The sequence below is a fragment of the Rhea americana genome, unplaced genomic scaffold (genome assembly GCF_003343005.1).
Source record: "Rhea americana isolate MKP2758 unplaced genomic scaffold, rheAme1 scaffold_272, whole genome shotgun sequence".
NCBI classification, from domain to species: Eukaryota; Metazoa; Chordata; class Aves; order Rheiformes; family Rheidae; genus Rhea; species Rhea americana.
Window position 1 is genome coordinate 1 of NW_028186393.1, and position 14,991 is coordinate 14,991.

The 14,991-nt window shown below is 38.4% G+C and overlaps 2 protein-coding genes across 11 annotated transcripts in view; both read right to left on the bottom strand.

The window, feature by feature from the left end:
- Positions 1 to 6: 6 nt before the first annotated feature.
- Positions 7 to 10,927, bottom strand: LOC146594020 (pancreatic alpha-amylase-like). 9 transcript variants are annotated; one of them, XM_085308258.1, is made up of 15 exons: positions 10,791 to 10,927; positions 9,480 to 9,549; positions 8,989 to 9,083; positions 8,724 to 8,793; positions 8,023 to 8,099; positions 6,905 to 7,120; positions 5,146 to 5,292; positions 4,612 to 4,809; positions 3,043 to 3,273; positions 1,946 to 2,079; positions 1,732 to 1,854; positions 1,537 to 1,636; positions 1,198 to 1,319; positions 963 to 1,088; positions 7 to 272 (listed from the first exon to the last, which is right to left on the bottom strand). In XM_085308258.1, exons 6-15 carry the CDS (start codon positions 7,070 to 7,072, stop codon positions 83 to 85), a joined length of 1,539 nt encoding a protein of 512 aa, XP_085164384.1. In that variant the 5' UTR covers positions 7,073 to 7,120; positions 8,023 to 8,099; positions 8,724 to 8,793; positions 8,989 to 9,083; positions 9,480 to 9,549; positions 10,791 to 10,927; the 3' UTR covers positions 7 to 82. The 9 variants fall into 9 exon arrangements, with proteins under 9 accessions (XP_085164384.1, XP_085164385.1, XP_085164380.1 ...); XM_085308259.1 differs by lacking the exon at positions 9,480 to 9,549; XM_085308254.1 differs by lacking the exon at positions 8,989 to 9,083.
- Positions 10,928 to 13,258: 2,331 nt separating this feature from the next.
- The window catches only part of RNPC3 (RNA binding region (RNP1, RRM) containing 3), an 11,896-nt gene continuing 10,163 nt past the window's right edge, over positions 13,259 to 14,991 (bottom strand). The window contains exon 11 of one of the 2 annotated variants that reach the window (XM_085308263.1): positions 13,259 to 13,485. The gene's annotated coding sequence lies outside the window, so the exon portion shown is untranslated. Of the gene's footprint in view, positions 14,341 to 14,991 lie in introns of both variants that reach the window. The other variant, XM_085308264.1, reaches the window with a different exon arrangement.

A 14,991-nucleotide genomic window follows, 5' to 3' on the forward strand; every position in this document is an offset into this window, starting at 1 on the left:
CTAGATCCAGAGAGTTACTCATCCTTCAATACAAGGCGATCGTATACGTACAGACCGAGAGAAGAAACACATTTTGCTTGAGCTACAATTTAGCACCAACGTGAATTGCAACAAATGGGTCTTCAGCATTGTTACTAATCTGGAAATTGGCCATGCCATYACCGGAAAYGTACACCTGTATTCCGGTACACCTGTTGTTYTCCTTCTGTCCAGAAATAACATCGCAGTAGGTACCAGCAGGCAGTCCGGTTTGCAAATTCATATTCATTTGCCTAGGTGAAAACAAGTGAATGCTCTTTATGCTGAGTTTTCAAAACAGGCATCTCAACCTGCCTCAAGCACTTCCAAATCTGATGCCAGGGCCATTACTTGGAAGGGCAGTTGAATGGGAGAGAGTTCTTGGTTTATCCCTGTARCAACCCCCTGCCCTCTCTTTTGGCCCTCTAGACCAGGAGGTCTAGAATGCAAGCGCAGAAATCTAACTCGGGCTGTAGGGATACCACCAGTCCTCAAAAAAGGAGYATGGGACAAAATCAAAGGGTTCACCAAGCTTCACAGCAGGACACACACTGTTAGCAGGAATTAGATCTCCAGCTCGTTCCAGCTGGATGGCATGAGAGAGGTGAGAGCTCCCTTTTCACTCACAGCTGCCAAAACTTCAGCTGCTCCTACTCCAACCCATGGGCAGGACTCCAGCCACAGCCATTGTTTCCCAGACAGACAGAGGCAGAGAATAGGACTAGTGCACCAAAAACACTAACAGGCCATTTCTACACCTTCAGATACTCACTTCAGACCCCTAAGCCTTAGCTTCYGTGTTATCACATCTCCTTCACCTGACTGYGTTCTGTTGCAAAGACATTCCCCTTCCYAACACACCACCTTTGTGTCAGACCGCGCTTGAGGYRCTGTGCRTCTCTCCACAGCCACCATCCCTCAGCCTCTTCAACACCACGACTTACCAGTCATCGTTATTAAAGACGATGAATCCTTTATTACCACGTCCAAAAGCCACTTGATTGCTGTTGTTGTCCCACCAGTTTGAGAAAGGCTCACCATCCACCACGTTACGGAAGACAACCATGTTCCTGCACGTGCAAAGAATGGCTGTTGCTGTAACTGCAAGAGCTCTGAAGCAACAAAGAACACGATGCAAAACTAACTGCCTTTGCTGAACGCTTCTCCACAGCACCCTACCTTATTTGACGCCAGCGATGCTCACAAACCCAGTCGTTGCCACAGGTGGAATCTGCATTAATTGTAACGGATTTTATTGATCCATCCGAGTTGCTTGGTGGTCCGTACCAGTCATTAACATCCTTTCATTGAAAAGAGAACTTTTACCATTCGTACTGAAAATGCAGAGATACAGACTGGAGAGGAAAGCTAGAGAGAACACCGCATTTCCAACRYGTGCAAACAGCACAGGACACAGAAATCATTTAAGATTTACAAGCTTAGCTGGACTTGACTGGTTCACKGGCTCTCTTTGGATCCTTACGGGCAGAAAATTGATCTCCATCTTTATAAACTCACCTTCCCATTTACAAAATATCTTGGCCAACGAAAGCTTGACATCACCCGCGTGAATCCATATGGATGAGCCAGCATGAAACCAACTGCCATTTTGTAAAGCCTGTAAGACCAGAAGTAATGAGATACAGAAAGGGACATCATGCCAGGGAGAAAAACCCACAAAAGCAGCATCCCCCACACAACGGCATCTCTTACCTGGCATCCCAGAAGGTTAGGATTGAAGCTCCACCAGCCCCATGCCCACGCTGGTTATCGTGATTATCCACAAAGACCAGGGCTCTGTCGGAAGGCACAAAGCCCCAGCCTTCTCCCCAGTTCCTAGACACAAAGACAAAGGCTTGAGACTGCCGYGTCCAGCTGCACATCCAGTCGCATTATCCCGCCGAAGTCACAGGATGGTCACCCTTACTTTAAGTACGCCATCTTCTCGCCATTCCACTTGCGGATCACGGTCCCCAGTTTTGCACCATATTTGAATTCCGTCACTCGGCCATTCCCAAAGTACTGACTGCCTGTGATCGGCTCTCCACCCAAGTCAATTACCTGGCACAGGGAAAAGAAAACTTTCYTTTTTGCTAACAAAGATGGAAATGAACTGCCCTATAAGCTGTTCTATGAAAGAGTAATAATTTGAGCTTGTTAAATTATTTCAGTTACTTTCAAAATTGCATTTAAAACTATTTTATTTATCTTTAATTCAGCCCAGCTGTGGTGACCTTTTTTCCATATCCACCACCTACCTCATTACCATCACTGATTGCTATAGCATAATTAAGGCTTGGGCTATAACAACTTTATCTTTAGTCTAGATCCCAATGCTATTGCTTCCAGCACACGGGTCAGTTCMTTTCTTATTTTCATGATATAGCTAAAGTATATTGCAGTATTTGTACCTTAGACCTTATARGTAACATACTGATTTAATAAAATATGTCTAGTGAATTTAGCTTCTGCTGACTGAAACCAATAGTYACTAGTTTCTCAGCTCTTACTAGAATTTGTAACTGAGATGTAAAACAAATTTCAAATTTCAAAAAGCACTGTTTATGCCATTTTCTKTTGCAATTTTATGTACCGGGAATACAGAATCACGGAACGGGTAAGTTGGAAGGGACTTCTGGGATCATCTAGTCCAATCCYTTCTTGTTGTCCTTAATATCCCTTGCCAGACTTACAATATTTTTTTGTATTGCCATACAGTRCAAAAAACACAGAGTGAAATAATCTCTTTCTGAAATCAATCAAGATTTCATCTCAATTGAAATTTCCAGGTTATCAGCTCAGAATGTCCAAAACAAATGAGGCATTTTGCATGTSTACAACCATTAGGAGAGAGATTAGCGATCTGAAAATGTGGTTATTAAATCTTAACATCTATTTTTATAGATCTTCAGTCTGATAGGTGCTCAGTCCCAGTTCAAGCAAGCACAGCTTCAAGCGTAGGACTSAGTCTACAGCATATCTGCAAAAGGATACTTGTAAAATGAGTTTAGAAAAAATAATTACCTCCTGGTAAATGAAAGGTTTAGATTCTGGAGAAAACCAATTAGTATTTAGGTTGTGCAGTTTGTCTAAAGTTGCCTTCACATCCTCAGGCCACATATGCTTGGCAGCATCAATCCGGAAACCTGCTACACCAATATCAATAAGGTAGTTCATGTACTCCGCAATTTTTGAGCGCACATAGTCCTTCTCCAGGGCCAGATCAAGAAGGCTAACCAAGCGGCAGTCACGGACCTATAWGAAAATTTTTTTATGAAATATTTTTCAACTAACAAATGAAATAAAGTGATCTTATTATATTTTTGTTTAATTTTATTGTCTATAATACAATGCCAAARTAAAATCTCCACTAGTCATTGTCTTCTATGAATATTTTGTGCCTTGGATAGTTATTTACATCTACATAAAAGGAGCATCAAGCAGTCTGCATTCAGCCAGCCCACACAGCTGTAAGTGTGGAAGGCATACAACAAGAAATAAACCATTATATCTACTATCAGGTTTTTAATGTTTTATGTAAAAGTATGGGACATAAATGATGTACTATTTTTATTCCAGTTTATTAAGATACAAATTCATTACTCTCTTCAATAGCATCTATTTCTTCTTTAATGGAGGAAATAGAAGTGATATTTCAAAATTTTAATAAGTCCTGAGTTATATAGCTTTATTAAATAGTAAATCTTTTTTTCCCTGGACCTTTTTTGTTTTTGTTTCCTATAAATACAAAATGATGGGCATGGACTTTCATCAAAAAAATGTATTTTAGAAAAGCATTTCAGTACATTCAGTTATGCGTTTAATAACTTTTACAGTGAGTTTCCATGGCTATGCACATCCACCTGGAGAGAGGGACCTCAGCCTATACTGCAACATGTACCACAGAGCTGACATTTCACATGCTACTCAAGAACTGCTCAAGATTTCCTGGACATTTAAAGTCTCCCTTCCTCTATCTCCACAAAAAACCTCTCTCCTAAACTTAGATTAAAAAAAGATTAAATACATTTGAGGGGCGCAAGACATGGTTCAAGYAAAACAGCTATCTATTTTTCTAAAATAATTACTTGCCCTGTTGCAGTTTTGCAATCCTGATCTTATAATCTGACATACAGGAACAGAGTTCTTATTTGCAAACTAGCAGATCTTTTTTAAGAAGAGGAAACTATAAATACAAGGTTAACTTGCCAGGTGTTAGCCTGACTTTTCTTTATGAAATTCTAACCTCTCTCTCCTGAACTTGAGACCAAAGAAGTCATCCACATAATAAATGAGGCAATTAATAACAACCTTAACCTTTCTTTTAAACACAGAATAATCCCTAAATTTTAACAACTTTAAAACTCTCTTTGTAAAGTATCAAACACATTGTCTGTATCTAAAAAGGCAGAGCTATTYCTTTAAAAAAAAACGGAGCTCACATTAGTAATGCTATTCTGATCAACCTCCGTAACTGATTAGGCTGGTTTTCCATGAGGTGTTTCGTCTTTTTTGTCTGACAGCAAAGAGCAGCAAAGCAATAACAGCCCAAGAGCAGACAGACATGAAAAATATTTACTGTTTCAGGTTTACCTGGGATGCATCATGATAATTTTCAATGTTTCCACTTCTAGATTTACATTTACCATCATTAAAGTCCCAGCTGGAGTATGGCACAGCTGGAAAATCTTCAGTCTTTGCATTGAAATAGCTTCCACAAGTAGTATGGTTGCCAGTGCCAGCACTAGCTCCACACATATGGTTGATTACTGCATCCACGTAAATATGTACCTAGAGAATAAAATTCACATTTCAACTTGGGGAAGCTACTTCCCACAGCACCACTGACTAAATAATGTCTTKTTCTTATCTCCTGTCCTGTCRAACTACTTCTGTTCACTTGCTTTCCCCAACACTCTCTGTATTTAAAATATTCTACTTTCATTAAAATKATCAGACAGTTTTCATAAACCTATGTAGCAGTGGTGGTACAGCATGCAGGCCAACTGATAGGCATGCAAGTAAATGAAACAAACACCTCTGCTCCAAAGCTACCAGGTCATCCTTTCTAAACTTGCTGGCATCTATATCCTTACACTATTAACACAAAGTTTTCAAAGCACTTACTCCAGCATTGTTACATCTGGTCACCATGTCTCTAAATTCAGTTTCATTTCCAGATCGTGTGCAGAGCTTGTAGCTAACTGGCTGGTATCTTTCCCACCAAGGTTGCCAGGGATCAGTAATGATAATATTTTCATTTGGAGGAGAAATCTGTGAATAAAATGGCATCTCTTGGTAATAGTGTACAGATTATCGTTTACTTGATATTTTGCTCAGTATTGTTAGAGAAAGAACATAAAAATAAAGAAATCAGATCCCTTTAATCCAAGAAGCTCGTAATACCTAGTCCACATAGATTCTCCGTATCCTCTACTCCCACTGTAGAAAAAATAGAAGAAAAAGACTTGGGTACAGACTTTCAGCAGGTAAAAACATATCATAAAATCACATCCATGGACATAGATCCCTAATCATCTTTGGGGACCTAGGCCTCATATCTCAAAAGAAGGGTCTGAAATCCGAACAGTTAGGTCAATAGAGATAGTCCAAAATCAGAGAAGAACTGACTGTAAAACAATAAACTGAGGTAACATCTTTAAAACATTTTCTTTTGTAATTTTTGTAATATTTTGGCTAAAGTGTACGTGCAATGAGTCTCCTCACAGTTCCTGRATAAGCTTTTTCCGTTCGTGCACTCTTTCCTGAAAAACTTTTGGGCGACAAGCTTTTGTTGCCATTTCCAAGTCTCTGGGCACAACTGGCTGATCCTACCATTTTGCACACAGTTTACTTTACATCCACAGCTTTATGGCAAACAGAGCAGCAGTTGCACCTACTTCCTTTCCGAGAGCCACGGATTGCCACGTGGCTCTCACAGTCATGGGTTAAAAAGGAATGCAGGAGTATACCATAGTTTGAAAAATCAGTTTAAAATCAATCAGGCCTGTGAGGCTGGAAAAGGAGATTGCAAAGAAAGGATGTATTTAAAACAAACAAACAAACAAACAAACAAATATATGAAAGTTGCCAGGCCAAGTTTTTAACTCCCGGGTTCCAGGAGACAGGCAGACTGCTGCGGCACTCTCTCACCAAGTTTTCCAGAGCAAGCCAACAAACAAACTGAAGTGCTATGATAGGTTACTGCTCTCCTACGCTAACACCGCACCCAGCTGCCAGTACTGGGACACGTGCCTGTTCTGCGGCTGCCCTGGATTCTCCCCCCCTCACCTCCACCCCAACCAAGACTTGCTTTCAGCTCTTTTCTGCCTGCTCACTCTCCCTCCATCCTTGCAAAGCCAGGCCTTTTAATGGCTTACTCCGGCTTCAGAGAGAAACCTGCCAGTCCAGGTGCACACAGTGAGCAGCCTAGGGTTTTTTTGTTTGTTTTCTTCATTGCTGTTTTTTTAAAATACCTTCAGCACCCTGGTACTCTCTCTGGGAGCTCTGTCATAGTTTCATTTTATGTTTGTCTACCTCTTAAAAGCTTCCTTTGATTTAAATAATATCACGCAGATAAACAGAAATACATGAAATAGGGATAATGTAGATCCTTCTTTTATTTTTCATAGCAGTAAATAAAGCTTTAGTTGGCAATTTGAAATTCTAATTCATCCAAATGAAACAGTACAGAGACGAAACATATGCCCTTTGGAGAGATGAAATAAATTCACCCTTACATGTGATTGCAGCATTTACTACYCCATTACCAATTTCTATTTTTCTTTCTCAAAACCTGTCCTTTGTTAAATTGAACATTTTGCTCTGAAAAACAAATTATCATCTGTGAAGCAATTTTACTACCTACTGCTAGGAAACAACATACCTGAACTCCTCCAAATCCATTAGGAGCTAAATAGCGTTCGCACTCGAGAGCAATATCGGCCCAGCGCCATTCAAAGAGATGCACAATAGCCGTCCTCCCAGGCTGAGTGTTGGGGTTGTACTGGGCCCAGCAAAGCTCTACAACCAGCAGAAGAAAATAGATACCCATCGTGTCTTCTCTGGTCAGCTGTGCTATCCTTACTGCCCGTTTATGTTCCTGCAAGATGGTAAAGTACACATTACGAAATACCCATTTAAAAGCACCTACCTATCTCTGGCATCTTATTTACTTAACTTTACTTAACTTCACTTGTTATTTTGTTTGAGAATTGGTTTACCTAAACTATATTGACTTCCCATGCTAATGGTAACATAGCGTTTCTGAAGTTAAAATTCAGGCATTGTCTAGTACAGGTTGCCTCTAGCATGTAAAAGTAGTATTTTTATTATTATAATGCCCCCCTCCAATACCTAAATGGCAGAGGAGTAGTTATAGAGACTGAAATCGACATTTCATTTTCCATTTTAATGCATACTTTATATCTCTCATCCATGAGAGAGGTCTTTTTTCTAGTTTGTGTTAGTATGACTTGTGCATGAGACAAGGCCTTGGAAAAGTGATGCACCTCTTACAGTGAGTTTTCAACAAAATCCAGATATTTTGGAAGTTTAACATATACAGATCTGTCATTCATAATAACCGTCATTAAAGCATAAGCACTAATCATAGAGGAGCCCTCAAATACAGTAGATACTATGCTGACTCAAAACCAAAAGCAACCTCGGTCCCTGCTACAGCTTATGAGGAGACATTCTTCTCCCCAGAGAACGTAACACAGAGGAACGCAGGACACTGCAAATGCTGTGAAGCTCCATAACCAAAAAGCCTCCTTCTCAATGCCCAGGTGTGCAGAGCTCTGCAAAGGTACCAAAGAAAGGAGGAAAACAAGTTGCATTACCTTCTAATAGGCTGAGTGAGCACCACTCTACTACCAAGTCATAACGTATTGCCCTAATATACACTAACACAGATGACAGGCCTATTAACATTTCCTCTTTTTTCTTTCATCTAAAGAGAGATACAGCTTAGAACAAATGGGAAGTTAGTCTAAGGTTTACCTTAGACTATTTARAATCTCCTTTTGCAGTCTTGATGTTTAGAAATTGATTTAGGGGGTCTGAGATAAATGCAAGTCCTACAAGATAAGAGAGACATGTCACAAACAGGAGGTTCCCTTAAATAACAGCACAAAATCTGGTTACTTTCTCCTAAGTGCCTATTCTTTGTCAGAAGCTATTAAAACACACAGAAACAACACAGGGCAATGAAGGAATAACGAGATTTTGTGGATGGTATCATGGGAGCTGCCAAACACTTCAGTGAAGGGTCAAGGACAAACACAGGGGTCTCCAGGTTTGCTTTGTGGGGGGGGGGGGGACTCTCCCCTTTTAACATACAAATATATCTGAGAATGTACTGCTGAAAACTGATCTGCTATGACACAAATATCCAAACAGAAGTTTATATAAAATGTTAAGTGAATTCTACAAAACAACCCTCATATTTTTCTTTCAAGCAAAGGAAGCACACATCAGACTGTGAAGCTACACTCTTTGGAGTGAATTCAAGTGCAAGCTATGCCAGTTTATACAGTGTAGCTGCTGCTTCCAAATCCTGTTGCTATCAGCTGTCAGTGTACTTCTCAGGGCAACCAGAGTTATTTAGAATGAATCATTTGATAAATTTAGCTTGTTTTGCTACTAGTGAACAAAGCAATTTTAATGAAATTGGTAACTTGCGATTTTTTTGTAAAGCATACAGGTTAAGTTTTGGCCACAAGCAGTTGTCATCTCCATGCTTTCATTTCTGCGATAGGTTGTTTCTTTGTCCTGATTGGAAGAACATACATTAACAGGGAATGAGCCAAGAGAAACTGATCTTCTCCCACTCAAACTACTTTCTGAGTTTGAGTCAGATTTCCACAAAACTTTTTTCTCTCCTTCCCTCCCCCATCTCCCAATCAGGGTGCCAAATAATCAAAGCACTGTCAATACTTTTTACACATAATATAAAAAGTGGCTCACATTTAAGTCTCAGTCATTGAGGGTGAACTGAGACCTTCAGTTTTGCCTGTTTCTTGGGTGCTTATGCTATGATCAATGCTACCTGGGGAATTTACCTGTAAGGAAGTATATTTTTTATATATATATATGTATGTATGTATATATTTTTTTGCTTTCTCAAAGCGAATCAAAAAAATAGATATATGGCAACTAAGCTCTACAAAGCAGTAAGAATAATGTATTTTGACCAGACTGTCTCTAAGGCCTAGTGTTTGAAAAAAAAGCTCAATACTTTCTTCTTTTTTTTTTTTTTTTTAATTTCTTTAAAATAAGGTTTATGGCTGTTCTCGTTTCAGTACAAATAGTACAACAGATATGCTGAAATCCCCAGTACACTCTGAAGGCTCCAGCTTCAAAATGCTTTAAAACTTGGGGGGAAAAAAAACAACTGTATTTCCATAGGAAAGTAAAGAGAGTTTGGTTGATCGCAATTCAAAGAATGTGGGAGAGACCTGTTATTTCTGAAGAACTCCACTGCTGTCTTGAAGAACCTGAGAACTCAGGAGGCAGTCAGCTCATTTTCTGCTGGGTAGAAAGTCTGTGGTATGAAACTCAGCTGCTACCCTCAAAATGCTAAGGATGCTAGCAACAGTATTTAAATTTGCTCTTAAAAGGAGGAGGACAACACTGGGTATTACTGACTTAATCATCAACTTTCTTCCATACTTGAAGTGATACTTATTTAGTAAAATAAAAATCACATAATATGCATCAAAATAATAAACCTCTCTCTGCAGTATCTTAAATTTAATACAGAATTACAATCCAACAGCAGCAGTAGCTGACATCTTAAAACAAGTGTACAAAAACATCACAAAGATTACATTTTACCTGATCTTAAGAAAATTACACATTCCCAGGAAAAATAGTGTTCACAGTTTAAACATCTTTTCTTCAGCATTTTTAGAATATCCTATCAATCTTGATTCCAAGTTATCTTTCTCTTGCATTACGCCCAGACAAGCTTCTGTTTTGCACAAAGTTCAGTCATTCTAGATATTCAATATACTACTGTATTTCAACTGGCTGAAAACTCATTAGGGACTCAAAAAAAAAAAATCTTGAGAAAGCTACAAGGCAGGGAGAACCAACTTCATTATTTTGTACAGATCACATGGCACCAGAGTATATCTTGGTATCTTCGCCAACACGTTAGAGATTTCCTCAGATATAAATTATAGATTTCACCTTTCAAAAAATATTCCATTATGAAGATTTATCCTTGGGTTGCCAGGTGCTGTTTGGGGTAGGGGAAGGGACAGGGTTAAACCAGGGTTTAAAGCCCAGATCATTTTCAGGTTTATTATAGCCCGTGAGCCAGATTAAGGAGCAAGCAGATAAACAAACCCTGGTTCCAGGGTCAGCCAGACAGATTCAGTAATTGCCAAACTCCAGTCAACATCTGTTTTTTAGACCAAAGGACCAAAGTCAGAGTGTTATCCCAGTTTTACTTCAGTGCACATCAAACTACACAAGCAACGCCTAACTCAGCTGAATGGCAATACACGAGAGTTTTGATGTAGGCCTTCTGAAACTTCGGACGGTAAAAAGGCTATAAAAGGAAAGTAGTTTAGTTTCTATGGGATCTTCGAGTCCTTCCCCACAGAACTTCTCTCAGCAGCTGCAGATTTTGTACAGGCATAGCAATTCTGCTTCCTGTCAACAGTCTCTTTGGAAACGTTGCACTGTCCCTTACAAACTTCTTACRGGGACTTTATACAGGAAATAAGCATACGTAAAATATGTAACACTTTTGTACGTACATTTGGGGGTTAATTTGCGTCACCTTCAGGAGACTCCAGCAGCATCTTCCCAGCGGAGCCCGGCAGCGGCGGTCAGGCCAGGGCGGAGGAGCCCTGCAGGGGCGGCGACAGCGCAGGCTCCTCACTGCTGCGCTCCAGCCTGCAGCGCGGCTCACGGGAACCCCCCCTCCGAGAGCACGCCCCAACCCCCTGGCCCCAGCTCACCTCACCTCTGCAACTGTGCTACCTCAAGAGAAACTGCTATAAGCCTAAATAAAAACTGCTTAAAAAAAATTATTACATATTATCATGTTAATTCAAGATAAAATCGCATTACAGARTATTTTTTACAGAGTATTCTTCTCTTTGATTATAGCACCATCTGCTGCCATCCCTATTCCAATGCTTTGAAAAATATTTGTCTTTTATGTAGTATTTTAATAGCTTGGCTCTACACATGTCACCCAATGTGCGCATTAGGAAATACTGCATGCTTTGCGTAGTATGTAGCTTTTTACATGCAGTAATCTGAGTCACAATGCTTGGTACAGCGGCTCCATCAAGATACAGACAGAAAACGCAGTAGCACAAGGAAGGGTTCCACCTCCTCAAAAGCAACGCAGGATTAACTAGCGCTTTCTACCTTATTGTTGCCACAGTGTCTGCGCTACACAAAGTAGCGAATGGAGCCTGTCCCGTCACCAGAATAACATTTCTCTTTTCTGGAACTAATCAGTACTGCAACTACAATACATATTTGCCTGTATATAATAAGATCTCAGTCAAGAAGCTGCCTCCTACCCAGGAGGAAAAGATTCAGGCAGTAGTCACAGGAATCCAGCTACCTATTTGCTGTTCTGTAACAGGAACAGAAGCAACAAACTACTACAGTAAAAAAGTATTTACAATGGCAAATGTTTTCTTGCATTAACTAGGAAGATACATTAAAGGAATAAACTAGGTCAGTTGAAAATTTCCTAGAAAACAGTACAGAAAAGTGATTCTCAATTTGATGTTAGGCCGTCTCTTAGCTTTCAACTTTCAAAGATGTGAAAGGTATAACACACGTAAACTATGTAATACTTGTTAAATATCTCGGCAAATTTTCCAAGTTAGTAATGTCATAAAGATAATTTAGTTAGTTTATTCATCTGAATAGAGACCACCTCCACTTCGCAAATAATGTTATTTATATCTTCTCAAAAACCAGAATTTCTTTTCATAGGGTGAAGTCCCTAAATTTCAAAGAGAATTCACCACCCATAAGGCTGGAAGTGGAAAGAGACCTTAGACCTTATATATTAAGCTCCTGCTGAAGACACTGAAGAAATCTGCCTTTTTGCTTGATTAAAAAAAAAAAAAAAAAAAATCTGCTTTGTGTCAATTTAAAGTTGTCACAGATCTGTTTGGAATTAAAAGCATATTAGAACAACCTTCTGACTCTGGCTTTCAAAGAAAATTCTGACTAGTCGCACAAGGTCATATACAGGAAATCTATTCTTGAAATAGCAAAGATATAGCAAAGATCTTGCAACATGGGAAACTAGGAGTCAATTCATACTACAGGACTAGAGTARGATTCTTGGTTATTACATTACCTACATGAATCAGTCATATGTGCAAAATTATAATGCTGTGAGTATATTCAAAAGTTTAATTAAATAAGAAATGTTCACATTTAAAGTTGGTGTGTCTATATGCCAGTAACTGCTGAAACAGATTGTGAAGTAAGCCTGTATTTGCTACTTCCATGTGATCTGGAAAGCAGCCCCATATGACTTCTTAAAAAAGTAGTAACTTCATCTGAAATATCGAAAAGTGAAACATGTTCCAAAAAAGAAGAAAAAATAGTGTAAATGAGTACATAAAAAAGAAGGCGGTTTAAGGGAGCAGAAGCTTGCATCTGCCTTTTAAAAAAGAGGGTTCTCTCAACTGGATTGAGGACTTTTTTTTTTAATAGATTATGGGGATTTGGCAGAATATTCTACTTGTTCTCTGATAATGCAACCCTGACAGACACATAGCTTAGCTTTATTTACATTCCTTACATTATTTATTAGGATTTTTTTTTCCTTAACTTCTTTCTTAAACTTTTCTGGGCATTAAACTCTTCAGAAATTCTCACACAGTCAGGGGAAGTTTTCCTGACCTACTCAGAAATAAAAACAGAGCAGCTAATTATGCAGCAGAGTTCCTTCAACGTCATTCCAGTCCACCATTTCTGTTTGGTTTCCATGGCAAGAAAAGAGATTTACAGTAAAATCAGATTATTCTCAGATTTTTCTCATCTTTTTACCCTGAAACTCTTAACAGTTGAACATTATACTCAAGGTAGAAAGAATTCACTCTGATACCAACAAATATATACTCTGAATCACCTCAAACATGTTGTTCGATTAACTGCAATTGTATTATTTAACTTTTCAAAAAACAAAGGTGCATTCCTCCCTCCCCCTTTCGCTCCCAAACCCAACAAAAAAAATGCAAAATGAAGAGAAAGGAATAATTTATTAGAGATTTTACAAGCAAATTAACATACACTTGTCATATAAGTCCTGTGACTGTTTAAAGACAACTGGAATCTTTTAGATGAGCAAATTTATACTCTGTCTTAAATAGTTAATGAATGCTACTACGCACAGTTCAAGAGTCCTGATGATCACTGTTTCTTCTCTCAGCTTGATAATACTTGAAAGAGATGGAACACAAAAGGAACCTGGAACATCATAAAGGCATGTTAAAAATATGAATGATCAGAAAATAAGGGTGTGTGCTTTCTTTTGACAGCTAAATTGGAAGATGCTTAATATTTAGAATAGCATGGAACGTCTGAAAAAAATATATATAACAGGCTGTATCAAATTTATATTAAAATTATCTAAACAGAATAATGTAATACAAAATCCACAAAAAATATATAAATCACTGGCAACTACACTACTGCAATGCAGAAAACAATCTAAAAAACAACAAAAAAGTACCAACGATTAATAATTCTATTCCAAGTTCTATTACTTCACTTTGAGACACTTAGATTTTCTGTTCTCTATTCTAAAAAACAAGAATTGTTTAAAGTAAATCAAATACAAATTGTTTCTCATAGACCAGGACAACAGTAATCATTAAATGTTCTAAAATACAGCTCAACACTGTAATAATTTAATAGACTGCTTTGCAATGTTTTTTAAACCAACAGATATTTTACAAAAGAAAAACAACAACAAATTTTCAGTGCAAGGTCAGCACAGTTCCACAATTAGACTGCAAATTAAAGAAGTGTACAGCCTTTGAGGAAGAATGTGGAGGCCACATTTTGAGACTAGGAAACTTCATTATGTCTATTCAAGCAACAGAGAAAACTTGTTAATTCTTTCCCCTGAAAAAGTGCCCTTTGTTTTTAAGATTACCAGATTAGTTCAAGCTCTAAAATGTGTAAACTCCTCCCCACACCTACTCTGAAAGAAAACTTAAGAGGTAGAGTGCTACGGGAAACATTGCACAAAAAAGGATACAACAAGAAAGGATACACTCTGCATGACAGTATTACTGCAGTATTTACGCAGGAATGTTTCTAAAGAAGAACAGCAGAATGTGGTTTAAATTTACTTTATTCTCAGTATTGCATTCACATAACTTTATACTACCTATCATAAGCAAAAATGTCTCATTTAATAAAATACAGTTTTGACCTCTTATCACATTTAATGAGGGCTGAGTCCACCACAACTAACTCCAAATTAAAAAGTAAGCATGTCTTTTGATAACTTGAACTATTAAGACAATACCAGAATTTTCTGTCTCATTTATTCTCCTTCAGTCTTCCACATTTTACAATCATGTTTCCATTCAATGCAGTCTGTCAGGTCATTTCCTCCCTACAAAGAAGCTGGTGACCTCTCAGCATCAGCTTCTTCTATATAATCCTTTCCCCAAAAGCTAGTACTTTAGCTACAGAAAAAATAATCATCTCAAATACCACCTTAAATGTTTGTTGGTTCATCAAGAAAAAGGTATTTCAGTCATTAAGGAGTAATGCAGTTTTTTTTTTTTTTTTAATATAAACAATCCCATTATTTTCCAAACCAAGGAGGAAAATCATGTTTGCAATAGTGTTCACAAAATAAAAGCATTTCCTCCCTACAAAGAAGCTGGTGACCTCTCAGCATCAGCTTCTTCTATATAATCCTTTCCCCAAAAGCTAGTACTTTAGCTACAGAAAAAA